Below are 27,423 nucleotides of genomic sequence, written 5' to 3'. Positions count from 1 at the left end.
TTTGTGCGGCAGCGAGCGGCCGCGTCCCAGCCTTGTTTGGCGGCCCGTGGGTTGCCGCGCCCGCCCGCCCCGCTCCCTCTGCCGCTGCCGCTCCCGCCCCTGCCCTGTCCGGCCGGCCGGCGGCGCAGGCGCAGTGGCCGCATTCCATCATGGCGGAGCGCTCCGTTGGCGGGCGGCAGCGCCGCGCCTGAGGCGGGGGCAGCGGCGCCGCGCACGGTCAGTGCCGCCCCGGGGCTCGGCGGCTCCGAGCTGGGTTCTCCGGGACGGGACGGGACGGGATGAGACGGGACGGGGCAGGATGTAACGGGACGGGAGGGTGCAGAGCAGAGCGGTGGCGGTAGCTCCCCGCCCGGGGTGGTGGTGGCGGCGGCGGTGCGGGGGCAGCGTGAGGCAGGGGCTGGGCTGAGGGGGCTGCGGGCGCTGCTCGCGGTGCCCCCGGGTGCAGTGGGCTCCCGGTGGGCTCCCGGTGGGCTCCCGGCTCCCTTTTCTCCCCCTTCCCTCCTCCCTCAGCGCCCGCAGCCCCCCGCCCGCCCTCCCCGTGCGCCCCGCTCGCTGCCGGGGGGCTGAGGGGGCCGCGAGCCGCCCCCGTTCCCATTCCCGTTCCCTTTTCCCCCCCCCATTCCCCATTCCCAGCCCCGCCGCCCCCCCCCCCCCGCCGTTCTCCCCGCTGCCTGCGAATGCCACGTCGCCTTCTGCCTCAGCTGCCTGTTCCCCTTCAGCGAGCCGGCTCCAGACGCCTCCCCCCCTGCTCCTGCCGGGCTGGGGCTGGGATGCTGGCACGGCTTTTGGGGTCCCCCGCTGCCCCCCGACCCTCCCTGGGGCACGGCGGAGCTGAGGGGACCCCGCTGAGGCCGCTCTCTGCTCGCCCCGTTTGGTGCCTGCTGTGCTGCGGCCCTCCACGGCCGCCTTCGTGCTGAGGACTGGGGGAAGCCGTAGGGTTTCGCAGCCCCCCAGCCCCTGCAGCCCCTCTGCTGTTGTCCACGCGCTGCAAAAACCCCGTTTGCCGAGCCCTGACACCTCGCTGGCAGGTGGATCTGCGTCCTTCCCCTGCTATTCCCTCGCTTTTGCGCCTGGTGTTTGAACCTTGCTGCTCAGCCCTCGCGTTGGAGCGATAGGAGCTTTTCCGTAGGTGCTTCTGCAGCCCCCGCTACCGTAAGTTGCAGTTTCTGTTGATTCCTGGAATAATTTCTCTCTCATCTGTCCCGTGGCGGTGAGGTCTTCGGTGTTGTCTGTCATCCCGTGCTTCACCTGGTGCCGAATTGTGAGCACGGACACGGTGCAGCCAAGTTCTTGGATGGTCGGCTGTGCCTGCTGGCGTGCCGATGGCCACGCGCCTGTCGCCTGCGATTCCTGCTGCATCTTTAATGTATTTATCGCTACAAAACCTGGTCCGATAGGGAAAGACTATCTCGGTCACGGATGGAAAGACTGAGGCACAGGAATATTTATGGCCCAAGGTCACACAGGAAGTATGTGGTGAGGCAGGGAATTGAATCTAGATTTCCTGAGACTCAGATTAGTATTTTGACCAAGGAAGCATCCTCTCTGTGCTTTAAGCCAGTAAATTGTCCTTAGAGTTAATATCCCGCATGGAAGGGAGTACTCTGTGTCTTGCGTGGTATCTTTGTGAGCAAAAAGCAAAATCCAGGTGGCTTCCCACACTTGCATTCGTTTTTCCTGTTTTATGTAACTTGTATGTGAAAAAGGCTAAGGCGGTAGAATAGGAGAGAAGTTGACCTCTCAAGACTGTGTGTAATCGTGCATGCTGAAAACCAGCCAGCTATTACGCCGTCCTCTCCTTTAGGTCTTGGTACCTCACCGTGTTCCAAATCCCTGAAAGTCTTGGAATGCTGTTGTTGTCTGGGAATAATTTATTGTTAGCTAGAATCAAATCTCAGTCCGTACAGCTGAGTTGAAAGCAATCTGCCGTTCGTTGGATCAGAGCTTGTGATTTTTAACGCAGCAGTCCCTGAATAAACAGAGCTTGTGTTGACTGTCTTAGACGTCTCCTGGAGCAAGCTATTACAAGTCGTTCGTTCACTTGTAGGCTCGGTGCTGCTGAAAAACTTGGCCTTAACTGTAATTATTCCATTTCGTTGTCAGAGTGCTGCTTAATTTCAGCTTCTCGGGTTCCATATCTGCACAGATACATCCTAGGAGCTGTTTTCATTCCCGTTATGTAAGGATCGCTTACTTTTGTTTGTAAAGTTCCCTAATTTCACTGGAGCGTTTTAGTTGCCAACAGTTTTGAAGAATCGAATGCTAGAATGGTTTAAAACCGTAATTCCTGGCGTGCTCACCTTCAGAGAGAATAAAGATAACTTTGCCTACACAAATCTGTTTCCTGCCACAGCCCTTGATCACAAACTGCATCTTTCTTTGATGTTGTACAGAAACCAAATTTGCAACAAAGCTGAATATAAATGCTCTATATAACACTTTTAACGGTCTTTTGTTTGGGTGTTTTTCGGAGGCTAGCATTTGCATCATGTTGACAGTGTGGGCTGTCACACCCATACCAGCGCTCTTTCATCTTTTAGATTTATTTTTAGAAAAGGTCTAGTGGGTCCTTAAAAAACAGGATTTGGTGTTTGCTGTGCAGACAGTACAAATTCTAGTGCTGTGCTTGCGAGAGCGCCTGCCCTTGGCACCCCCCAGAGTCTGGTACGCTGGGGCTGCGTGGGTATTTGCAGACCCATTTGTACACCCGCTGTTAAAAATGTTTTGGAATCCCTTTGGATGAACTTCATGCAAATTTAAATACGCGTTCAAGGTTGGAAGACTGAAGCCAGTGCTTTTATTTGATGACCTGCCATTTCGCCAGCTTTGAAGACTTCTTGTCAAACCATAGAAGTACACTTGTGGCTTTTAAGAAAACATACAGCTGGGAAGGCATTCCTGCGATATTTCACGACTTTGATGCGGAGAGTTGTAAGAATGCCTTCCCCAGTTATATATTGTCTTCTTTGCCTGTCATCATTTTATACGGACGGAGAAGAATTTTAAATTTACCTCTGAAAGCAGATGAGAAAACCCCACCGTTAGCCGTGCTGCAACGGTCAGGAGGCTGGAGGTAAAAAATAGTATTTCTCGCTTCTAACTTTGGTACGTCTCAAAATGATCCAGCCTGAACTATTGGTATTCAAAATTGTGGTTGCTCGCTGCTCCAGTTTCAAGGCTGGTGAATATCAGAGAAGTAACCTTTTCATTTTTTCACCTGTTTTTAGCAAGTTGTCATGAAGCTTACCAAGGTCAAGATGGTTAGTTTTCAGCTGTTATCTTTGCTGCAAGCCAGACCTTAACTGAAAAGTTTTGGATTCCTGAGTGAGGAGCACACACTGAACCCTTTATTGCATTCTTGAAGAGCTTATTGTAAAAGCAGCGATAATTTATTCTTTCAGTGGTGCTAACACAATCCTTTCTGTGTATTGACCAGCAAAGACAGACCACTGGCTCAGCGCCCTTAGCCCGTTTCAATCTTAATGTAAATCTGCTATTGTTCCGAGTATCCTGATTGATGTGCAAAAATGCCTCCGTTTGCGCAGGATTCACTTTCCAGCACCGGGGCCTGATGCTTTCTATCTTTTTGTCCATGTCTCGTTAAAAGTAGTTCAGGAGGACACGCTGAGGCTGCGACTTGGGCAACATCTGTGGCTTCGCGACGGTATCACCTTTCTGGTGGGAGCAACAATGGATCTGCTGTGTTTGCAGGAGGGAGCTGCGGGAGCCGTGGCTGGCTCGGTGCAAAGTTAGCCAGCATAGTCTAAACTACCTCAACAAGCTCCAGGGGTGCTGATTTCTTACTGTGGTCCAGTAAAGCTGCAGGATGTACAGGCCTGTGCCATAGCTTTAGAAAAAAACATACCGTAAATCAACAAATATTTGTCAGACTTGTTAAGTCTGGAGACCCAAAGCGGTGCAATTCGTGTTCCTCAGCGTGCAAACGGTTTAGGAACTGGAGTTTGGTACTCAACCCAGCACCACAAGAGAGTTTACACCATTAAATGTAAAATCCTGAATGGCTTTGACTGCTGAAGCCATCCGTTACCTGCTCGTGGTGGCACATCTGTAGTGGAACAGTTCCAGAATAAAGCCGTGCTGCCCCGTAACAGTAAACTCTGCCCATGTTTTCTGGATTGTACAATTAATCTGTTTTCAGTGTACCCTATCAGAGGGTAAATATGCTCCTGGTAATTTCAATTCGGACACCTTTGCATACTGTTTGGAAATTGATTCCCCACACACACACATTATTGTCATGTAGAGGAACAGAGCACTGAGCAGACAGCTCGGTAAATACACTCACTGGCCACAAAATGCACTTCATGCGGGAACCATCATCATCACGTTCAAGCTCCTTCTCACGGATTAGATCATAGCGTAAGCAGTGGAGTGTCTTTGGCCAATATGGCATTAAATGTATGTGCAATATGTTTACACAGTTGTCAGATTTTGCATTCTGTACACAGAAAGGCTGTGAAAGGTCTTTTGAGTCATTCACAGCAGAGTTTTCCTTGAGTTTTATTTGCAGAATATAGTGGAGTTGATCACTGGCTGTTCTCTGATAGCTTCTGCTCTTTTGTTCAATCTTAAGTTGTTTTCTGCATAGTTTTCTTTTCTCTCCCTAAGACTTTGTGCTTGCCAGTCGCTAAAAAGAAAATTACTATTACATTTTTTCTTGTCTACAGAAAGAAGACTGAAGGACAGTACAGCACCTTGCTCATACTACAGCAGGCACTGACCGTGCACCATTCATCAGCAGGAGCAATTTCAAGTCAGGAGAGTGACAACGGTAATTAGACATCATTTATTATTCTCCCAGATTTTATGAGGCTTTTTTTTTTTTTTTTTATGTAAGTCATTTTAAGGTGAAACAATGTACAAGTATTGGATGGACTTTTAGGCCTAGAGGCTTAGAACTCTTTTTTTTTTTTTTTCCTTCTTTGGTCCCCTCTTTGTTTTTGTTTTTTTTTTGAAATTACTGGGTAACATTATCAAAGAAAAAATGAGTTAGGGAAGGAAGAGCTGATAGAGTTCTTGAGGTAAGAAGAGACTCGTTATTTCCACATAAGCATTATTGATTTTATAATGTAGCAACCTTATCTTTATTTTGGCATTAATCTCACACTCCTTCCCCCAGATGGAATTTTTGTCTTAATGAGACTTGCATAATTGGCTTTTGTATAAAGAAAGTAAATTCTGTTTTTAGCAAAAGGCATTTCCTGTATAGAAAACAGTTCAGATGAATGGTTGCTTACTGATAAGTGACCAACTGGATGGCATTACTTAGATACATTGAGTTTAGTTGGAGCTCGTGAAGTTGAGCTCTTTGCTCATGGAATAGATCAAGTCCTGGAATTGATGTCTGTTAAAAAAAAAAAAAAAAAAAAAAGGCAGAAAACTGCCATCAGTATGACGTGCATGTTTTTTTCTTGAGACCAAGAACTCTACAACTTGCTTATTTTTTGAATGAAGGTTCCTGTGAATTATATTGTGTCATACAAAACGGTAAGGCCCCTACTAAACCATGCCAGTTGCTGTCTTTACTTTTGGCTTTTTTTTTTTTTTAAAAAGAAAACTTTTAGAAACTGTTGGCTAAACAATGTATTTTACGTGGAAAGAGAATAAGCAGCTCCCGTACAAAATACTTATGGGTTGAAAAAATTCACCTTTTTAATGTAAAGACGCAAAGTAGTTTTTTAATTTTGTAAAGAATTTAAGTATGTCCTGAAGGCCATAATCCTAAAGGCCATGATCACGTTTTTCTAAAAGGAACTTCTGCTTGTAATCCATGAAGTGCCTGTTGGAAGGGTGAAGGTCTGACCTTTAAGTCATGTATATGAATTCACGTATCACTATCTATTTGCAAATTAGAAGAGAGCATTTGTTACTGTTTGTCAGCATGGCTATCCATCCATACTGCACAACCATCACATAGTCATTAATTAGCCATATCCTTCAAAAAGCTTTTGATTGGGTTTGTGATGTTGGCTGCCATATAGCTTACAACAGGGTGAAATTGTATTTTTGTGTTGCATGAAATCAATGTAGAAGAGAGCGTGATAGCAAATGCATCATTAAATACAAAACACATCTTTGGCGAAAAGTTAAGTGCCTTGTGAGCAAATGGAATTTTTTCACAAGATGTGATAAAATAACATGGTTGCTTTTTTTCATATTACCTTATAGTCTTCTGGAGTTGAATGCGTATTTGGGGAGAAAACAGTCTAACCAGTGAAATACATGCTTCATCTCAATTTATAAGCGTTTTTCTCAGCTGTTTAAAATCTTCTGGTAAATATCTTCAACACTGATACATCTTTAATGGGGATCAGTTGCTCTCAGTTCTGCTTTGTGGGGTCTTAGTCTCCCAAATGAGGGGCAGTGTCCTGTGCCCTTAATATACAACTTCATTTAGGATGATCATACTACAGTTAGCTGCAGGAATAAAGGCAGCCTTTTAATACTTGCATAGATTTGCAAATATTTATATAAAAAAATCATATTTGATTGCACCTCCACACTTATTGCAGTTCAACTGATTTACCAATAAATCCAGGTACAGAAGCAGATGATTTTAATGTATTACCATGCAAGAGGTGAACTGTTAGATTATTTTATGCATGCTCCTGGCCTGTCATGAATGCTGGGTGAAGTGTTGCTTAAGACTGGTGTATGATCTCATACTTGTGTTTTGCCTTCATTTTCTCTGAGCTTAAAAAAATGCACATATTCTGTTACCATGAGACTGCTCAGATCTGGTAATTTAAGTAATTTATTGGTGTGTTTTTAGCCCTTGGTTTAAGTATAATCTGTTTTAACTAGGCTAATTTGATCTGCTGGGCAGCTAAAGCATTACATCCTGAACCTCTTCTCATGTTGTGCAAGTAGGTCTTCAGTTTGTCTATCAAAATAAGTTTTCCTTGCTTGAAGGTTGCATAATCTTAAAGCTGTAAAAATGCTTTGTTTTCACTGCATCATTGGTCTTGAAGACATATTTTGTAAGAGCTCTTACATGTAAAAAACTTGTTTGTAAGTTTGTTTGTATCAATCCATCGATAAGTTGCATCAGGAACATTTCTGATTCCCAGAAGCAGATTGAAGCAGAGCTAGTGGAAAACTACCCCGTGCTCTCCTTAGTGCCTACGGAAACCTGCTTGTGTTAGTCTCGTGAAGTCCTGATTTCAATTCTCTTGCATTAGACACCAGCTGACCGATCCGAGCAGTCTCATGGTAGAGAGCCTTTCCTGGAAATGGGGTTGTTGCTGTTGTTTTTAATAATCTGAATGATTGCTTCCTCTCAGTCGAGTTAAAAAAAGTTCAAGGTTTGGATTGTGTTTGTATCGCGCCGGCCATAACAACTCTGTGTGTCTGCCATCCCATAGTGCTCTCTAGGTTAGTTCAGGAGGGGCATTACGTGGGTCAGGCACTGGAAGGGCCCGAGCTTTGGTGCTGTAACCACAGGAGGTTTCGTTGGCTCGGGACGCTGACTTCCCTGGCTGCATGCAGCACGGCGTGGCGTGTTTGATGTCTGGGAATCTGTTGTATGGGACCAAGTAGGTCAGCCGTGCTCAGGGTGCGCTTTGCTAGCTGGTCCTCCGCCAGCTCTCGTTTGCAGATTAAAGAAAAGCATTTAGAAGTACCTGGGTATTTATTCCTTGCTGTGAGCTAGGGATTCCTCCCTGAACAGGGGAGGCTCAGGTGAGCAAGGTGCTGTGCGATATTTCTGTTCCTCTTGTGGCAGAGCTGTCTGTACGTACAGTAGCTATTGCTTTAGGTTTTTTCTGCTCTTTGAAACAACAGTTTTTCCCATGAAAATGAAGGAGATTGGTAAATATGTTTCTTTTGAAGGGGAGAAAGTTTCTGTAAAAAGGGATTCGACTTCGTGTTCCACCTCAAGACCGAATCTGTCCCACGAGGAAGAATCGTGCCTGGTTATCCAGATACATAACCTGAATTTCAGAATCTCAGAGCATATGCAGCTCCTGTAGAAACTTGCATTTCCCATCTTGTAAATCTTGGCACCATTTTAAACATTTTGCTTCATCTGTTCAGTTCTGCAGTTACTTAAAGCTGTAAACACAGCTACCTGGGGGGGGACTGGTGGTTTCTCTGTGGCTCTTACTGCTTATCACCAAGGTGTGGAAGAGTTCCTCCTATTTTCAGGTACATAATAGGGCCTGTGCTTTTAAGAGCGTACTGTTGTCTTTCTACAGCTGTGTGTATTTTTTTTTTTCAGAGAAGTGCCCTATTCATTTTCCAGCTGTTCTTTACCACTGGTAACATTATGACTGCACCACGAGTCCTGTAAGGATGCTGTCATTACTTCTGTTCTCTTTGTGGGGTTTTCTTTTCTCGTGTTTCTTTCTTTTTTAAATCAAATTTTCGTTTCAAAGACATGCTCTACTTCTTGTGCCTCTGATCAGAAGTTTTCCTGGCTCGTGCATCTGTTTTTCAGTGGACCATGATGTGTGCTGCTTCCCTACCTCTTCGGCCATTTAGTCAGACATTTGGGTGTAGCGTTTCAGTGGTGGGTTGCTAATGGGTAAACAAACTGGTTTGCATCAAGGCCCGAACAACCTGAACAATGTTTTGAAATTGAGGGGACACGGTGTCACATTTAGAAAATTATGTTATTACGTTGCAGCTATTCGAGGCTTTTTCACATAATCCTGCAAATGTCAGGCTTTGTTCGGCTTCAGGGCGTTAAAGCGCGCAGCTTGGCGTATGCCAGAGCATCTCATCTTCCCGGCCAGTGGAAAGAAGCAGTCAGGCTTGCTTCTGACTTGTTTGTTTCTTTAACTACACCAATACAGCTGAAAAATACCCGAATCCCGGTCCTTTCTGTAAGTTGAAATAAGAATGAAACGTTTTAAGGGCTCTGTCCTTGAGCGCTTCTGGGAGCAGGAGCGGGACCTTTCAGGAACTCCTGGCTTTCGTTTGACGGGGCTGGGCACTTCGGAAGCAGCACAAAAGTGCTTAGGATATGAGCCTGCTTTGCTGGCGATAAGATAGAAAATGTAAACTGGCTAAAACGGTAAAGGAAAAGACCTAAAAGCAGCGCAGTGTTTGCTGCATAGAAACTGTAAACACAAACTCGATAGGCCTCAAAAATCAATAATTGGGAAAATTATAGCATGATCAATGAGCACACTGTTAAATTACAGTCAAATCAAGTCAAATCTAATGCACAGGGGGTGTTGGCAGGTACTTTCTCCTGGGGTGGCAGCTCCTAATGGTGGGGTTTGTGTGCTGGAGAGCAGCGCGGGGCTCTGCCCACGGACGGGGCTGAGGCCCTGTAGGGTGAGCGCTGCCCTTCAGGTGCTTTTGCCTCTTTTCCTTCGTGGAACAGGGAGCTCTGAAATCTTCAGGCATGACTACAAAGCAGTCTGTAAGTGCTAAGGGCAGCTGGTTGTATAGTTTTTATTAGAGGGTGGAGGGAAGCAATTTTTTTTATTGCTTTCCTGGCACTGTTGCATCAGGAACCTGATCCGGATTGTTAAGGGAGGATGAAAATTGATCCTGTCACTCGTGGCAGAGTTCCCACGTGTCTTGGTCTGCTGTATCTGCTGGTTCTCTGGTTTTAGGGAGGGTTTTTTTTGGTGGCTGTGACACGAGGACTGCTCATCTCAATCTTAATATTCCTTCAGTGGTAATTCTGTGGGGACTTTTTGCCAGTGGTCGCAGAAACCAGCCAGCTTTCTGCAGCTTTTAGGATGCTGCTTGCGGTCCTTCTGGCAACTGGACTTGTGTATTGATCCTCAGATGGCTTCAGAGGGCTGGAGGACTAGCCGGGCTGGTGCATGGTTTATAGTCACTTCTGTATTTTACCATGGAAACTATTAGCACTGCTTGGGAATAAGCATTTAAGGAACAGTGAAACTTCCTGGAAAACACAGAAAACACAGGGTCTCTGTAGAGTTACCTCTACATATCTGTGGCCTCTTCAGGTAGTCCCTGCCCTGCCTTTGAAAGCTTTCCAGCAGTGCAATTCTTGCAGTTGTCACTTTGGATGCGATCCTAAGCAGAAACACTTCTTGGGTGAGGCAGTGAAATGCTGAGGTTCGGGGATTCGCATCTCTTTCCACATGTAAAGCAAGTCGTTCCCCACCACGGCATCTGCAGCAGTTTAGGTGATGTCGCTGTCAACGTAGAAAAAGATTTGAAAAGGCTTTCTAGAAGAAAACATTCGATGCAGCGTGCTGAAACCACGTACTGTGGAGCTGGGTGGGTGTTTTGTTGGGGTTCTTACTGTTCTACAACAAAACAGCCTTACCTAGGGCGAAATTACATCGTTTTTTCCCTGCCTTGAGTATTTACAATGTTTGACTGAGCACGTCTGTAGGGTAAGTCATGAAGAGCGTTTTCAGTATCAAAGTTGTGGTGCCCTCCTGGATGGGAGCCAGACTTCACGCAGGATGGTGCAGACAAATTCACTGGGGTGTCGTTATAAATTATTTCCAACATTTTAATCAAAACATATATTTAGTTGTGAACAGATGACTGTTCTGGAGCGATGGTGGTCTCTTCAGAGCTAAAATTGTAACTGAGCTTCTGTTAAGCCCGATTCTGTTAGGTCTCTCACTCCCTTAATCTTGCTGAAAGTAAACCAATCCACCTAGAACGTCTCATGTGTGGTCCTGTGGCAGAGGAGAACTATTTTGGGATCGGGATGATATCTTAAACACCTTGTTAGTACTGTTTATTTGAAAAACTTGGGTGGGAGAAGGTAGCTTGTATCTTTTTTTTTTTTTTTTTTCCTAAATGTTTCCTACCTCAAATTTGCATGGGGCATGCATTTCAGATCTGGAGGGGTGAGTTTTACAATTCATAAATCAGGTTTGATCTTTCTGACGAGGCAATTCCTTCGCCTGAGGTTGGGGACTTTGTTTGTTTGTGTATTTTGTTCTTTTTAACAACCTTTGGAGATCGTGGATGCAAACTTTTAACTGACAGGTTGGAGAGTATTTAAAACCTCCAGAACTCTCCGTTTGCAAGATTTGGCAGTGTGAGGCATGGAAGCAGCTCAGCATTTGCTTTGTATCAGAGGGCATGACCACAGATCTGGTTCTATACAATGATATTTTCCAAATGTAAAAGTAACAAAGTACGTTGCTTGGAAAGAGGATTTTTCCCCTACTTAGAGAAAATAATATACATGATGTAACATAGTATAACAAATAGATATAAAACAATAATTAATAATTATATTAATACAGAGAAGTATAATTAAGGGTTTGGGGTTTGATACAGTAGTGTTTTAAATAAATAGCAATATAATAGTAGTTGACTTCCTGCAGTAACACAAACTTTTGCTCAGACCAGGAGGTTGCATAAGGCAGCGAACCTAGAAATCAGGAAGTCTGAGCTAAATTTCTTGCTGACCGTCAGACTTCCTCTTTGGTCTCGGCTACATTGTTCTACTTCAGGCCTACTGTATTAAACAAAAAAAAGCTCCATTTAATTAATAAGGTCCTTGAAATAGGAAACTTTCTCATATTAAATCCACCACTTGCTATGATAAAAATTCAGTCTTTGTGATACCTTATGTGTGGGCTTAGAAGCTTTCCTACTGTTTATTAAATCTGTTCAGTTTCTTCTCCGGAAAGTAGAATGAAGCTGACCCATTTCTTCCCACAGTGTTCTCTTTCTGCATTTCGTGTACATCAGTGTATGTACGAGGCCTTTCTGGAAAGAAATTTTTAAAATACTAGGATAACATTTTAACATGAAATAACGGGATTTCTAAAACTTGATAAGCATATAACACTGCTACACATTTGCACAATAAACCTCGTTCTGTGAGGGTGATTTAAGGATATAATGCCAATAAAAATATTTTTCGATATGTGAAGTTTTTCTTTTGTGCAATGTTATAAAAAACAATAAATACCCAACCTTTTCTTCGTTTTTATGAACCCTGTACATAATAACTGCAAGTTCATTGTTACTGCTTAAAAAAAAAAAGCCTGTAAAGTTGTAGATGTGCTGTTGGTGTTTCCTGGTATCTGCTCCAAAATTCGTGCTGAGATGGAAGTGGTGCCTTTGCAGAGGAAAATGTTTCCACTTGCAGTTCCAGTTGGGAAGTTTTCTGTTGCATCGTTCAGATGGAGGTGATGCTGGGAGTTGAAGGTGGCGCCTCATTCCGAGCTGCGCGTTGACAAATGGCTAAACGAGCTTTTGTAATTTTTGCAAAATTTCCTAATACGCAGTAAGCATTATTTCTATTGGGTTTAGTAAGCTTTTGTTAATCGCCACCCCTGTATACATAACTTTTGTTATTAGCTACCCCACTGTACTGACATTGCACGTTTCTTTCCCGTTCTGATGAAAACTATTTGAGATTTCATTTTCGAAATGTCTCGTGAAAATCCCTGATGTTTCCCAGGCTTAAGGTACGAATCTCACCTCCTAAAGCCCAGCTAGCTACCTGTGCTTTGGCTGTGTGGCGAGCACGAGAGTTATTTTTATGTAAATAAGGGCCCTGCTTTATCACAGAGGCGGTGACTTCAGATGGGAGTAGGCAGGAATCAATGAACGCTGAGTTCAGCGCGGATCCTCAGCAGCTGGACGGGCTCCAGGATGACTGCAGCACTGGTGGAGAAGAATTTGGGCTGGAGAAAAGGGAAGGCCGATGTTTCAGTCCTGCAGAGCCTCTGCGTTTTTACTATGTCAGGAAGTGAGGTCAGGCACAGCCGCTGTATACTGTAATTGTTTTCTGGAAGGCTAGTCATTAAGATTTTCTGTTTTTCTTAGAAGCCTTTGTAGTGCGAGGCTGTCAGTGGAAAATACTGCGTTTTTTTTTAATATGGTTAACATGATTAACCATATTACATTAACGGTGTTGGATTACTCAGAGCTTCTCAGAGTTTACTTCTAAAATATGAGCTGGTTTTATTTGATTCAAGAAGCCTTAATATCCTACTTTGTCATACCCAGATATAGCAAAACATTACTTTTAAAGTCTGTTAGCAATAAGTAATGTGAAATGCATCTTTCAAGACTTTCATATGAGCTAATTTTCCTGGAAGTCTGATAAAATTTGTAGGTATTAGAACAAAGTAACATTTTTTTAGGATCACAGAATGGCAGGGAGTTGGAAGGGACCTCAAAGCCCACCCAGTGCCACCCCCTGCCACGGGCAAAACACCTCCTGAGAGCCCAGAGGGCCACCACTTGTCACCAGCTTCCACCTTGACACAGAGCCATCATCTGCAACTCTGGCTGCGAGATCCAGCAAAAATCCAATCAATAAGGAAACAAATGTGAGTCCTCAGTGTAACAAACTGATTACACTTAGTTAACTTTGTGTCAATGAGCACTACAGGTTATAGAAGCAAATTCAATTTATATGTTGACATAATTATATATATGACATAATCATTTTTTCACTTATTTGTATTCCAAACTGAGACATCAGAATGAATTCAGGCAAGATGCTGAATGTACACCCTGCTGTATGTTAAATTTTAATCTATATTCTATTAGCTTTGTAAAATTAAAATATTTCAGCATTTTAGATGTATTTTTCTTGAGCTACCTCTCTTGGAGGGGTGTTTCTGAGCTGGTTAGTCCTGCTGCTGCTTTTTAATGACTGTTGTGCTGTATGGGCTTTAATCCATCCTCCAGGCCAAACAAGGGTGGGGAATGACCTTTAGCTGATGCATGCTAGAAACCACTGTAAGTAAATGAAGCAGGCAAGAAGTACCCTTACAAAACATAACCTTTCTAAAAATTAATCTGTTTAGCTCCATGCTGACTCAAAAAACATCCAGGGCAGGGTGACAGAGCTCCAGAAGATACATCTCCAAATTCTGCTCTTGATTCTTACATAACCATTCCCTATCAGTGTATTCTTTGAAATGTGGAAAATGACAAAATTTGTCTAGTTCCTGATACTTCCAGAAGGGATTTTTGTTTTTTAATCTATAACTTTGGATTTTGCCTGTTAGCACTGACTGCAGTTTTAGTGCAGATGCTTCTGTTTGTTTGTTTTCTTCTCGCTGCCCACGTGGATAGCTGGTAGCGATGATAGACTTAAAATGTCTCAGGGCCAAGAACAGACCCTGGAAAATAGCTGTCTGAGCCTTTCTTACCAAGGCAGAAGTGACCAGCCCTGAGAGGCGGCCTGAGGTGGTTTTGGGTTCAGCTCTACCTGCAGGCGCTTCTTCCTTCTTCGGGCCACCCACAGCTCACCAGCTGCGTTTGGCTGCCCGAGCTGACTTGTCTTGGGTTCTGGGTAAAACCAAGAGTTCAGAGAATGCCTGGGGGCAGGGGCAGAGCTTGAGGGGAACTGTGAGTCTTCATTTGGTAACGCTTTGACCGGGGGAGTTGTGGCTGGAGATCAGTTCTTGGTTCTCAGCTCTGCCGTTGTGCCCACGCGCTGCTTGTCCTCCACCTGCACCGCTTGCCCTCCTGAGCATTACTGACCCTGCTGCTGCTTTTCTGTTAAGGCTCAGGGGGCTGAGCTAGTCACTGAATATCCCGAGTTGGAAGGGTCCAACGAGGACCATTGAGTCCAACTCCTGGCTCCACGCAGCACCACCCAAAAATCAGCCCCTGTGTTTGAGGGCGTTGGCCAAACACTTCTTGAGCTCCAGCAGGCTCAGCGCTGTGCCCACTGCCCTGGGCAGCCTGTCCCAGTGCCCGACCACCCTCTGGGTGCAGACCCTTTCCCTCACCCCCAGCCTGACCCTCCCCTGTCCCAGCTCCGTGCTGTCCCCTCGGGTCCTGTCACTGTCCCCAGAGCTCAGTGCCTGCCCCTCTGCTCCCTGTGAGGGAGCTGCAGGCCGCCATGAGGCCTCCCCTCGGCCTGCTCTGCTCGGGACTGAGCAAACCCAGGGATTTCAGCTGGTCCTCATACATCGTCCCCTCCAGACCCTTCACCAGCTTCACAGCCCTCCTTTGGACGCTCCCTTCCTAGACAGCAGGGCCGGATGCCTTGCTCCTAGGCTAGCAGTAGCGGAGGTGCGGGTAACAGCTTTTCAAGATACATTTCTACTTCTTTGGGTTGTTTTTCAGAAAATTGTGCTGTGTAATAACTTCTCAGGGATTCTATTTTACCAAATACCACCTGCTTCCTTGAATGAAGTGGAGACATGGGAGGTGAACCTGTTGATACCATGCTTGGGTGTGCTTTGTATCCATCGAGAAGTTTGAGCTGTTAAACGTGCTGGGGTTGGGTCCCGTTCCTTCTAAATGGCAGAAGCGGTACCTTTGAGAGCAGCCCTGTGTTTTGCTGCTCCTTTATCAGTATTCTCAATGTAATGAAGCTGTGCTCTTAAAGAAGAAAAGAAAACGAAACAAGAAAAAAAAACGAGGGACTTTGCAAATAAAAAATGATAATAAAAAGTGGTGTGCAGCGGGCTGTGCCTCTTTGCTGTTCGGGTGCTGTCACTTGCAGCCATCTGAGCCCAGCTGTAAAGTGTTGGCTTTCTGAGTCAGCTGAAACTGCCCAGGGGTTATTGAAATGGTTTCATTTACGCTAGCACTTCCATTTTCTCTTAACATATGGAGATTACTACTTGCCGTGAAATAGCATTCAGTGTTTTTGGAGCCTGTCGGTAACCCTATGAGAACACTTGTTTGAAAGACTTCAAGAGGAAGTTCTTGGTGTGAAACATCCCAAGGTAGAGCATGAAGCAAGCAGGAGGGGTGTGTATGTGTGTGGAGGTGAAATGTGCCTGCTACCTGTGCAGTCCGGGATGCTGGAAGGCACCTGGGTGTTGGACGGCGCACGCAGAGAACTGCACCCAGCCAGGTGGGAGACACGGGCAGGAGCAGCGGGGTTATTTAGAGCTGCAGGTGGCACTGGGGCTCCTTTCAGAACACGTCTTCCTACAGCTGGTTGTTTTGGTTAGCTGAACAGCTGAATGCAGGTTTAGTTGCTTTTTGATGAAGGGTTTTCCCCTTTATATTAAGTGCTAATTTCTGTCGTCTTTGAGGTTTTTAAATGAAGGAAATGGATACTGTGCGCACACGCGCATGTATTTTATATATCTAACATAAAATAAAACAACGTATTTTCAGTCTGCTTGTGTATACTGAATTCCTATTATGGAAGCAATTTCTCTTAAGGCTTAACTATAAACCTCTAAAAATAGAAGAGCTGTAGAAGAAGAAACTACTGCCATAATTTTAGCATACTGACTGGCAGCGTTACTGTACAGATATTTTTAAGTGAAATAGTTGCATACAGTCAGATGAGCTTGTTTCCTTGGCAGTGGTAATTCAAAATCTGGCAAATAAGGCAGAAGATTATTCTGTTCAGGAAGTAAATAACACGCTAAGGTAGTTAGGTATATTTAGGACAAACCTGATACAAATTTAAACCTTGGAAGTCACGTCTAGCCCTTGCACCTGGCTCTTTGGTCCCTTGAAATTGTGTTACTGGAGCAGCCCCGAAAGCAGTTGGTATGCAGAATTCAGCTAGTTTCCTTGGCAGTGGTGGGTATTTTATTATGTGGCTGTGCGATTGTATCAGTTATTTTGAGAAGCTCTTGCAAACAAGCAGCAGTGTGGTTTTGCTATTGCATGCTTCCAGCCTCTTTACCTTGCAATGCTAATGCAGGGGAAATCTTGCAGTGCCACCTTTGTCACAGATCCTTTCTGGATAACATGAGTTAACACCAGCAGAAATTATGAAAGTCCAGCTGTATTTTTCCCACTGTTGCTAGTCTGCTGAAGATACAGACCACAAGTACAGAATTAATCAGTTTTGTGGCTTTTTTTTTTTTTTTTCCAAATACTTTAATTTCCATACTGGCTATAGAGAACTGAACAAGGACGTAGCAGTAGTATCTAGAATGGCTTGGTTCATGCACAGGTGGGATGGTGTTTTTCCATTTTGTTCATATGTTTTGCTTTTTAATTCAATTGGACTATCCTAAATGCATTTTGGTCTTCTGTCTGGGTTATGGGAGGAAATGGGGAGGAAGAAAGAAATGTCAGCATTTCCTGTAGTCTGTTATCTTGTGCTTTTTATGGATGCTGAATTACCTATACACCAAAAATTCATTAACATTTGCATTATATTTTGCCTTATTGCAATTATGGTTTATTCACTAGAAGCCCAAAACTGCAGCACTTTTCCATTTGCATTTCTCCATGACTTAAAGACTTTTGTGCAAAGTACTCTAGTCTCTCTTGTGCTACCTTAAGCTTTGCTTTCACCGTGTCCAAATTCTGTATTAATGACATGTTGCAACATTGGAGAAACTGCAGGTTTTCTCATCAGCACAGGGACTGAAATGTATGTGTAGTATGTGAATTATGTGGCCTAAACCTTGAGTTGTAACCAGTTCAGAAATTGTAACTCCAAATTTTAAGAATAAGGTGCTCCGTAAGTGTAAGCTATGCTGCTGTATAGTTGTGTCACCTATGTGCTGATTTCATCGCTTGTGGCAGTGCTGAACGAGCTGTGCATGATATGTATTTAAAGAATTTGTTTTTAGAAGAAAGATACGCATTGCTTAAACACAGTATTTGAAAAGGACAATTATTCGGGAGAGGGGGAAGGTTTAAATCTAATATTGGCACTGTCTTTTGTTTCAGCAGGTGGTTAACGTGAGCGATTGTCAATGAATGGTTTTCAGACATGATGGCCGACCAGCCGCCTCCACTGGAAGCTACGCCCATACTGAACGAAGTGCCGCTTCTACCTCATATGGTTAATGGGGACAGCATACAGCAGGCAAGTAAATCTGTTGCATTTCCATACAGCTCATGTCATACTGTGCCTGTGGTGTTGGTAGGGAGGCTGACATTCAAGCACACTGTAGAAAACTGGTGCTTGAAAGAAGAAGAGGCAAAATTAAGCAACTGTGGTACGAATTTACAAAGTAGCCCCCTCCCTGCAAGTGTTCAAGGCCATGTTGGGATGGGACCTTGAGCAACCTGATCTAGTGGGAGGTGCCCCTACCCACACGGGGGGTTGGAACTGGATGGTCTTTAAGGTCCCGAACCATTCTAGGATTCTGTGAAAAGCATGTGGTGCTCATCACTGATGTTGGCAGTAAACTCGAAGTGCTAACTATGCAGAGGAAGAAAATCATTCAACGCTACTGTAGTGGAAGTATGAAAAGATTGTGAATTGAAAGGAATGTTTTATACACATGGAAGTGCTTTAAAATTAAACTAAAAAATAAAAAGAATAAAAGGAAAATCTATTATCTGGATTTCATATTTAATAAAACTAAGGCTGTGAAGGCTCTTCTTAAAGCTCATGTAAAGTTATAAATATTAGAAAGTGGCTGCAGTGCTCTAAACTGAGAAGTCTGTTGCAGGGAAATGTAGAGGAGAGGAAAGAAGACCTCTGGTTTCCTGATACTAAGAACCTTCATTAATAATTACAGTGCACTGGTGAAACCTGAGTATACTTTGCTGAAACTTTAGAATTTTATTGGACACAAGCCTTCAGAAGTACCTGCTAGGAGTAGAAATACAGGCAAATTGAAAGCAAAATTATTTGACTGAAGTGCAAGCTTGTTCAAGTTATTAGTAAACTTGAAGTGCATTTACTGCTTGGAGATAAAAGTTAATTGCCTTGTACTACAAGTGCCGAGTTGTCTTCCCCTTTTTTGGAGGTTGATTTTCAGTGTGTGTTCAGAAATATTACAGACATCCCGATGTTTTAACACTGGATCTTGATTTAAGAAGCATCTTTCCCCAGCTCCAGCAGCTACAAACATTGTAGGAGAGAAGAGGGGGGGTTTTGTTTGTTTGTTTAAATAGCTGACTGTCTATTTGTTGGCAGGAACAACAAAAGAAAACATAAATTTGAAGGCTTTATTTAGCTGGAGTTAAACAATCAGCTTGTTGAAGCAGGGGATAAAATTGTCCATTGCTTTATTCTGATCAATATATAACTTTAAGTATCTGGCAGTAATGACTGTGTCTTGAAATAAGCACAGCTATAAAATATCTAAACTAGTTCTGAAGTTCTAGCATTAGCAATGTGAAATTTTAGACACTGACCAGCTGTGAGATTATTCAGTAGCTGATGTTTCATGTTGCACAAGGAAAATAGATCAAGTAGGACTGATTGGAGACCGGCTCCATAGCTGTTTTTGTACAGCATGTCTTTGTGTAGATCAGTGTGTACAATATTAGTGTGCAGTGGATGACCCAAAAGGTGACCCTCGGTGAAGTCTTGAGAACCTAGTGGAGGCCGTTTGCAATTGGGTGCAGTTTAAAAAAATAAAATTAAAATTTGGGGATGCACAGGAAAAGGGTATTTGAAGAGTAGACTTGAAAACCGAGAGCCTCCAAGACTTACAATTGAGTTGCTTTGAAAGTAATGAGTAAGTCTGTCAACTGAACATAGGTGCATCTGTCTTCAGGGGTGGGAATGCCATTTCATTGAGTGTGCCAGCGTGTCTCATTCTAGCACATCTGCATATAAACAGCTACATCATATTGCCACCCTTCTGTCACTTAACAAACAGGCCTGATGCTCATTTGCTGCATTTTCTTGTGGAGGAGAGACTGCTGAGCCACAAACTCGCTTTCAAGTAGAGTATTAATTTATTAATGCAGATTTTTAATTATTTGTTGCCAGAGCCACAGAGGGCAGGCTAATTACAAAGTATTGCACAGTGTTTTTCTCTTCAGAAATAAAATTTGTGCCATTCCACAAGACACTGCAGTCAGATGCTGCATCCAATTCATCAGTTTCGTTTCACATGAAGTGCAAGTAACTTGGAAATTTTCTGGAAGGATTTCTTGTTCTGAAAGAAAACTTCAGCAGTGGAAGTGAAAAATAGCTAAAAGCAAAACCCTGACCAGTGCTTTGAAAGAGCTCTCAAACTGTGTTGATCCCATTAGTTCTGAAATGGGTATGTGGGACACCTGAGGGTGTTGACATTACTGGGACTGCTGGCACTAGTCTGGCCTCCAGCTTGGCTTAGGCCGGCTATCGAAACACTCGAGCTTCCTGGAAATTTTCCTTGATGGAAGGTAGATGGAACTGCTTTTGCTTCATTAATTAGAGTGAGTCATTCCTCCAAGACACTGCCCCCGTGCATTCCTGAAATTCCAGTCTCAGAGCTGCTCTGCAGTCCTGTGATTACACCACTTGTGATTCTTTTCACTGAGTTCAGCTAATAGCTTCCTGAACTGCAGTTCGCTGAACTTCTTCCCAAGCTCTGACCTGTGCAGAGGCTCTGAATTTCTAAAAGGATTCCTTTCCTGCCTCTGAATTTTCCTGTCTGTGGAGATGAGACTAGCTGTGAGGTTTAATATCTGCCTGGGGAGTCCTGTCCCCTGCTAGTGTGTCCTTCCCCAGCAGCTGTACTTTAATGCAGACCTTGTTTTTTCTTCTTCTTTGTGCTCTGGCAAATTCCCAGCCCCTTATTGCCAGTTTTGTTTCCTTAAAAAAAAAATAAAAGTAACATTGCATCTCTTTCTTTACTTCTAGAATTTTAGTAAAGTTTCGTATTTGCTAATACACTGAAATGACAGATCTGCTTACGTTTCAGTGTTTCAATTATGGCTTTTTAAAAAATATCACCTTCTTCTGTCCTCCTTGTGGAGCCATAATAAATATAACTGGCTGGCTAAATGACTGTTTCAGGGGTGTCCTACTTTTGTCCAGAAGCAAGCTACCTACCCAGAGTAGAATTATTTCTCAAACTGTGAACTCACCGGCGTGGGGTTGGTGTTCTTTGGTGTTCTAAAATACATTTCCAAATGTCTTTAATTTCAGTTTTTAGATCGAATGTCTTTGTGCTCACCATCACCAGGGTGGAATTTGGACTGTAACTTTGCTGTTCTTACATGGCCACCCCCCCGTTGTACTAAAGAATTAGACCTGCGATTTAGTAGAATCTCACTGTAAAGTTCTTGTAGTGAAGTTCTCAATGTTAGGGTAAAACTGAAGCATGGTTGCCAAAATGTTATAATTCTGTGCTAGTGCTAGGATGAGGCGATAGTTTGCCCTGTGCAGCACAAGTGAATTGGTAATCTGGACTGCCAGAGGAATCATTCTGGCAGCTGTCCGCCCTGATTTGGGTGACAGTGAATATGCTCTTGTTCAAATTGACTCAGTGACCCTCACTGGGAGCGTGTCATTAGCTACAGGATCACACAGATACGAGAAAACACATCTGATCTTTCAGGAGCTGTAGAGCAGAGGTGGTCGGCATGATCTGCTTTACCACCTCATTCCCTCTTCCTTCAGTCCCAAAGGACCTTATGCTTCTGTTAAATTAGCTGATAACATGAGGAAATACGTTGTCAAAATGCCTACCAATATGCCATCAATGAGAAAATGTGGCTGCTTTTTGCACAAAGCAGCTTTTTCTTTTTCTGTAGTCTTGATTTTTGCCAGTTTAGGTCTGGAACTGAAGGCAAAACTCAGAAAGCCAAGTGAAGAACAGGTCATTTATTGATTCAGAAAGAAGGATATACAGCAGTGTGGAAAATAGAGAAAATAAATACTTGATTATTTCGGGTGTATCAATGGAAGCACTGCAGGTAGTAATTTATATCAAAGTGAGAGGAAATTTCATTCTTCCTCAGTTTGCCTTTTAATCTCTTAAATTTGCCTTTTAATCTTTTAATCTCTTTCATTCTAATCAAACGTGTAGGTATAAATAAAATGGTTGTATTTTTCCTCTAATTAATCTCTAAAATTAAAAAAAAAAAAAAAAAAAGAATAAACAAAAAAACAGCTACTCTATATTTTGCTTTTTGCAGGTTATTCTTGTGCAGGTAAACCCGGGTGAAACATTTACAATTACAACTGAAGATGGACACATTCAGTGTATTCAAGGTAAAGGAAACACTGCAGTACCCAATACAAATATTCTTACTCTCTGCAAATGTCTTAAAATTGCTACTAGAATTTTTCTGTAATGTCAGATGTGTTTTTATGTGTTCCATGATGTAATAAATCAGATTTTTTCAGTTTGTACTTAAGCAAAAATAAGACAGCACTGAGAAATTGCCAGGCTTCCTTGCATCTCTGCAGACCTTGCTAATAACTCTTAAAAGGTTGGCATTTCAACAGCTCTTTTAATGATTGAATATCTACAGGATATAGATAAGATCCTGTAATGATCCTTCTTAGGCTCTTAACACATGAATTTGTGAGATTTAATCCAGACTTCTCTAAACAAATGTAATACGTGCCGTGTGATCTCACTTTGAGGTCAGGTAGCAGCATTAGCAGTTTGTTAACATTGAGGGAAGCATCACTACCGCCTGTGTGTGGCCTCAAAGTGCTTTTTAGCTGCTGGGTAAGTGACACGACCGCAAATCTGAGGCTGGTTCAAAATCTCTCCTATAAGTCAACTTGAATTTATCAGTACTTCCATTTTAGGGATACTTTTCACCATTTCAAATCATATTATATAAAACATGTCCATTCTGCTTTGATCAAATCCCAGAGATGAGTAAAACCTTTCAGCTTGAAGTGAAAAATAACGTATCTTTATGTTAAAAAAAGTAAAAAATTGTCAAATAGCTGTCAGTGTTACTGTAGCAATTGTGTTACAATATGAGAACTGAAATTGATCTTTGCTCATGGTTGCACAGTTACAGAATTACTGTTGGCTGTACAAGCATGGTGGTTGGGATATGTCTAGTCTGTGCTTTTTGTAAAAATGATTGCACAGCCACACTTACACTGAAATGATGGATGCTTCCAGAAAGTTATTAAATCCTACTTAATTGCACATTCAAAACAGGCATTAAGTTATCCTTGGTGAGACACATTGTATTATTTTTCTTGATGAAAATTTGGTGCAGATTTTTTTTTTTCCTTAATGCTCAGTCTTGTTATTTAAGTCTCTCTCCTGAATGGTTTTTCACTGGGTTGTTGAAGCCTTGCCTCTAAACCTGTCTGTCTGAAGGAAGTTCCATAACTGTGGAGCTGGGTCTAGTTGCTGGCTTTTGAGACACCATCCACAGCTTTCGAAAGCAGGTGTCTCACGCCTGTAAAAGCCTTGTTTGTTTAAAAGTGGCACTTTATTACTTCTCAGGTCCAGCACATGTTCCTATGATGTCACCAAATGGTTCTATGCCGCCTATTTTTGTGCCTCCCGGTTACGTATCTCAGGTAAATGTTAATTTATTCTCATATTTAAGTATGTTTGTGGGTGTGGCTTCTTAACAATAAAGCTATTGATTATTTTATCTATAACAGCTGGTAAAAGCAGCTCTCATTTTTTCCATTGAACTTATCAAATATTTAACTTCGTTGTACGCGCTCTCACCTTGATCTAGTTTTCTTTCTTTTATTAGTATTTCAGTTACTAGGCCATAAAGGTTACTTCCAGTAAGGCAGTAGGTGGCCCTGAATTGGCTGGCTGTTGAGTTCCATTAGCAGGATGCACATCCTGATTTGCCTTCAGCCCTGTTCTCAGGGTGAAAGTAAGTGCTTAGGGCACGAGAGCAATGCCTGTGAATTGTAGCATGCTAAGTACCGGGGGACTGGTGAGTACAGATCGTGCTTGGCTGTGCTAGAAGCAGCCTGGTGAGAACATAGCTGGTGGCAGCAGCTGAACTTGTCTTGTTCATGCTGTGGATGTGAGACGTGGCTTTCTTAGACTGAGGTTATACGGATCACATACCAGTACCATTCTCTCTGTCATCCCTCAGGTCTTTTTGTTTTTGTGTTTTTTGTTTTTTTTTTTTCCAGAGTGCATAAGTTATTTCTTTTTCATATCTTCTGATAATTTAGATTTTTCTATTCAAATATAACTCCTATTTATTGAAGTTTCCCCTTCCTCTACCAGTGCTGATCTCCCCAACAATCAGTAAAATCTCTGCCATTACAGCAGACCCGTGAACAGGAGTGTTAATGCTACTGACATGTGCCTGTGGAAACAGCAGGACTCTGGGCTTCTCTCCTAGCTTTACTTTTCCATTCTCACTGGTTTTCCACTCTTCTGCACTGTTAAGTCGAGGCAAATCAGAGCGGTGTGTGGTGTTTGAACTATTATCAGGCATATTTGAAGTTCAGTTTAATTGACTTTTAAATTATTAATTTTTTAAAGGAAAGTAATTAAAAACATCTTTCTTTTTCGTTTTCTTTTTTTTTTTTTTTTTCCAACAGGATAGAACAGGTTTCTTGATTTCTAGTAATGTTCCAAATGTACAGTTTCCAAGCAGGCTTGAGAGCCTTGTTAACCCCTTGTTCTTGTGTTCCCCAGGCCCTTGTCTTTCTGCAGACAGCTGCCTCAGCAGTTTGTGCTTCTGCTGTTATAAATAGGCATTTTCATGCAGACCTTGAAGAAAGATCCCCCCAGATAATTTATGCTTCAGTACAAAATTGGGTCTTCAGTGCAAACAGTCTGCAGAGCACTGGCAAATGCTGAAGTGTACAAACTGAAAAATACATTTGTTCTGTGTTAGCTGTCACGTGAAAATAAGGTTTTGTTGTTTTGTTGTTTTTTTCTTTCTGTTGTTTTAATTCCCTTGGTCACTATGACAGTGATAGACAAGTTTGAAGCCAGGTTTAATCAGTTATTTGTGACATGCTTCTCAGCAGATGAGACTTTCTGTTCCAGAAACTGTTAGAAGAAACCCAGAAGTAGTAATTTTGGTTTCTCCCAAAGTGAAGCGAAGAGATTCAGTAGTGGATAACGGCGACATAGCAGGTTCAGGCTGTAAAATCCTGTACAAGCCTTAGTACAGTAACACATCCCTTCTGCCAGAAAGTGGGCCTAATGAGCTCGCTTGTTTACTATATACGCAGAGCAGAGTTAATATAACTGTCAAAATTTGCTCTGAGCTTTGGCTTACATACATTAAAGCGTGTGTTATAGTATTATGCACAGTAATATGCTTGAAATGGTGTATTTAGTTCTGTTGATAAACCAAAAAGCCCCCCACGTTGCTCCAAGAACAAATTGTATTCAGTGTAGCAGAAACTTGGTCTTCAGTGGCTTCTTACAATGTTTTTTTTTCCTCTTTCGAGTCTGTTAAGAATTGCGAGCAATACAGCTGGCTCTGAGGTCATATTACAGCTGAACTTTGTCAGGGCAGTTTGTGAGTGGCCGCATTCTGTTTCCTTTACGAAGAATACTTTCTGGTTAGTTTGCTCTATCTTCTGCTGAGGAGCTTTTCAAAATGTACTTTTGGCATAAGCAATATTTCAACATCCGTAATGCCTTCTTTGCCAACTAGGAAATGCTGGAGTGATTTCTTATAGCCAAACTAAACATACTTTAAGAGAGGATCTTGAAGGAACTAAAAGGATAAAACATATGGTCTGCTTTCATAAAAATGCTTTCATTAAATGCCTGAAAATGTAAGTTTTGTATTTTTTTTTTTTAGTAACAGATATCTGTGTAAATAACTTGAGATCTTCTAGGAGCAGATTCGATTTTGTATGATTTATTTTACAGACTTCATAAGAAAAAAAATAGTTTTGCATCTCAGTTTTGCTTGCCAGCCTGCATCTGGACTGGCCCTACTTGCCACAGGTCCCTACCTGCATCCGCGGGCAGCAATTTGGGCTATGTGGTCCCTCGCTGTATTAATACTAAAACATGGTAAGGCCTTTCCTAATAGCATCTGTGATTTGTATTTTTAAGTGCAACTCAGAGGAGAAGGCAGATGTAGAGGGAAGGAAGCACAAAGCTGCAGACTAATTCTGAAACCAATTAAGAAAAATGCCTCGATTAATTTTGGAGTGTCAGTTTGCCGTTAAGAATGAATATTTTTCTATTATTGACTTTTTTTTTTCCAAATTACATTGTTGATACCTGATTAATTTTTCTGTGCAAGGGAGAATAGACCAGAACGTGCTCAGTTTGTTGCCTGCCTTTAACAGGAGTTAATCCAATCTTGTTGCTTCTGAGTCAGACTTCCTCGTTCGTTAGTGTGAATGTTGTGCCAGTGCACTTCTGTATGGGGACGTAACAAACTGAAATACAGCCAGGTCATCTCTGATGGACAAAGGCCTTTGACCCCATCAGAAGTGGTCAAAAAAAAACTTGGTCCCTCAGATAGCAAAAAGGGATAGTAACCACAGAATCCGAACGTGTTCACCTCTGGGTGACAACAAAGCAGCATAGATGGAAACAGCTCTGAATGACAGCTGGAGAAAGGACCCTGTAAACTTCACCCTCTGGTTGTCTTTTCCAGATGTCTTTTAGATGAGGCTAAACTGGGCAGCATAGCTTTACTTCAATGTCATCATTGTTTGATATTTCTTTCTGTGAATCCTGTTCTGGTGTTAGTGCTTGACTTTGTCTTCTAAAACCTGAGCTCTGTCTGAATCCCTTCCTCAGCTTAAGATTTAGAGGGGAATTACTGTATAAAATTCAATGTATTTCAAGTTTACTGTAGGAAAAGGAATACACTGAGATAGCTGTTAATATATTTAACTCTGGCTGAATTAGACTCTGAAAGGAGCCTATGTGTTGCCAGCTTAGGACGTGCTCAGAAGTGTGTTTGTGTGTGTGCATACACAGGGCAGCTCTTCCATGCGTTAGACCATTAGCAGCTTTTTATCCTAGAGTTCAGACACGCAGACAGGTTCCTTGTCTGAATTCTCTTCGCCTGTGGCAAACATGAAATATTTTGACATTTGAGTTGGGTTTGATCGCAGTGCAAGACAGCAGAGCTGACTTGTACTACTTTGTACTTGCCACAGGCTAGGAACATGCATGCAGACATGGACCACAAATGGGTGACGTGCAGCAACTTGTACGTGTGATAGTGCTGGCAGGCTGCATCTGGTGTAAAGCAGGTCTTCTGGCTGCAACTGCAAGGAGAATAGGAATTGCACCCTGATCGATTCACATTACTTGTTCAAAGGAATGTATACTTTATTCAAATCTTGCTTAGCACTTTGATGTGTGAGGCTCAGCTTCTTAAAACTGACTGCCTTCAACTTCAGTTTCTTCCAGTGATACATGCTGGGTATATAAAAAAAACCACGGGGGTTCGTTTCTGCTTGTATGTCCTCGACTGTCAGATGGCAGGTGCAAACCTGGGCATGGAGATTCTTGATTAAATGCACAAGATTTACAAGGTTGTTTCTGCACTGAGATTTCATTTCTTCCGTTGCTTGACAGGTGGTGGAAGAAAATGGAGTTCGTAAAGTGGTGGTGTTGCCACACTCGGCTGAATTCCATCCTTCCATGCATCCTCCTCCTCCTCCTCCCCACGTGCCACATTACATGCACCATCACCATGCTCTGCTTCCCCACCCACCTCACCCGGTGTACCCTCCGGTTCCTGGCACAGGAGAGCTGCCGCCACAGTTCATCCACCAGCATCCACCACCGCATGTTTTTCAAGAACAAGGTGAGAGTGCAGGTGATGTTTAAATACACGAGAAGTGATTTCACTTTTTTTTTTTTCTGGACTGAGGCACCAAGTTCTGTTGGTAGCTCCTTCACACATTTCCCATAATTTTGGTGCTAGTTATTAGCCTCCCTGAACCTTAGGCACCTCATGAGGTGCCTT

At 42.9% G+C, this 27,423-nt stretch overlaps 1 protein-coding gene across 2 annotated transcripts in view; it reads left to right on the top strand.

The window, feature by feature from the left end:
* The first annotated feature begins 119 nt into the window (after window positions 1-119).
* Window positions 120-27,423, top strand: part of LOC309883108 (fibronectin type-III domain-containing protein 3a-like) — a 45,301-nt gene continuing 17,997 nt past the window's right edge. The window contains exons 1-6 of one of the 2 annotated variants that reach the window (XM_082770876.1): window positions 120-216; window positions 4,689-4,792; window positions 17,557-17,692; window positions 21,697-21,772; window positions 22,983-23,059; window positions 27,030-27,261. In XM_082770876.1, the coding sequence (XP_082627002.1) occupies window positions 17,597-17,692; window positions 21,697-21,772; window positions 22,983-23,059; window positions 27,030-27,261 (481 nt within the window). In that variant the 5' untranslated portion in view covers window positions 120-216; window positions 4,689-4,792; window positions 17,557-17,596. Of the gene's footprint in view, window positions 217-4,688; window positions 4,793-17,553; window positions 17,693-21,696; window positions 21,773-22,982; window positions 23,060-27,029; window positions 27,262-27,423 lie in introns of both variants that reach the window. The other variant, XM_082770875.1, reaches the window with a different exon arrangement.

Source organism: Aythya marila, assembly GCF_965140915.1.
Source record: "Aythya marila genome assembly, chromosome: 13".
In the NCBI taxonomy this organism is placed as follows: Eukaryota; Metazoa; Chordata; class Aves; order Anseriformes; family Anatidae; genus Aythya; species Aythya marila.
This window is presented reverse-complemented; position numbering and strand designations above follow the sequence as displayed.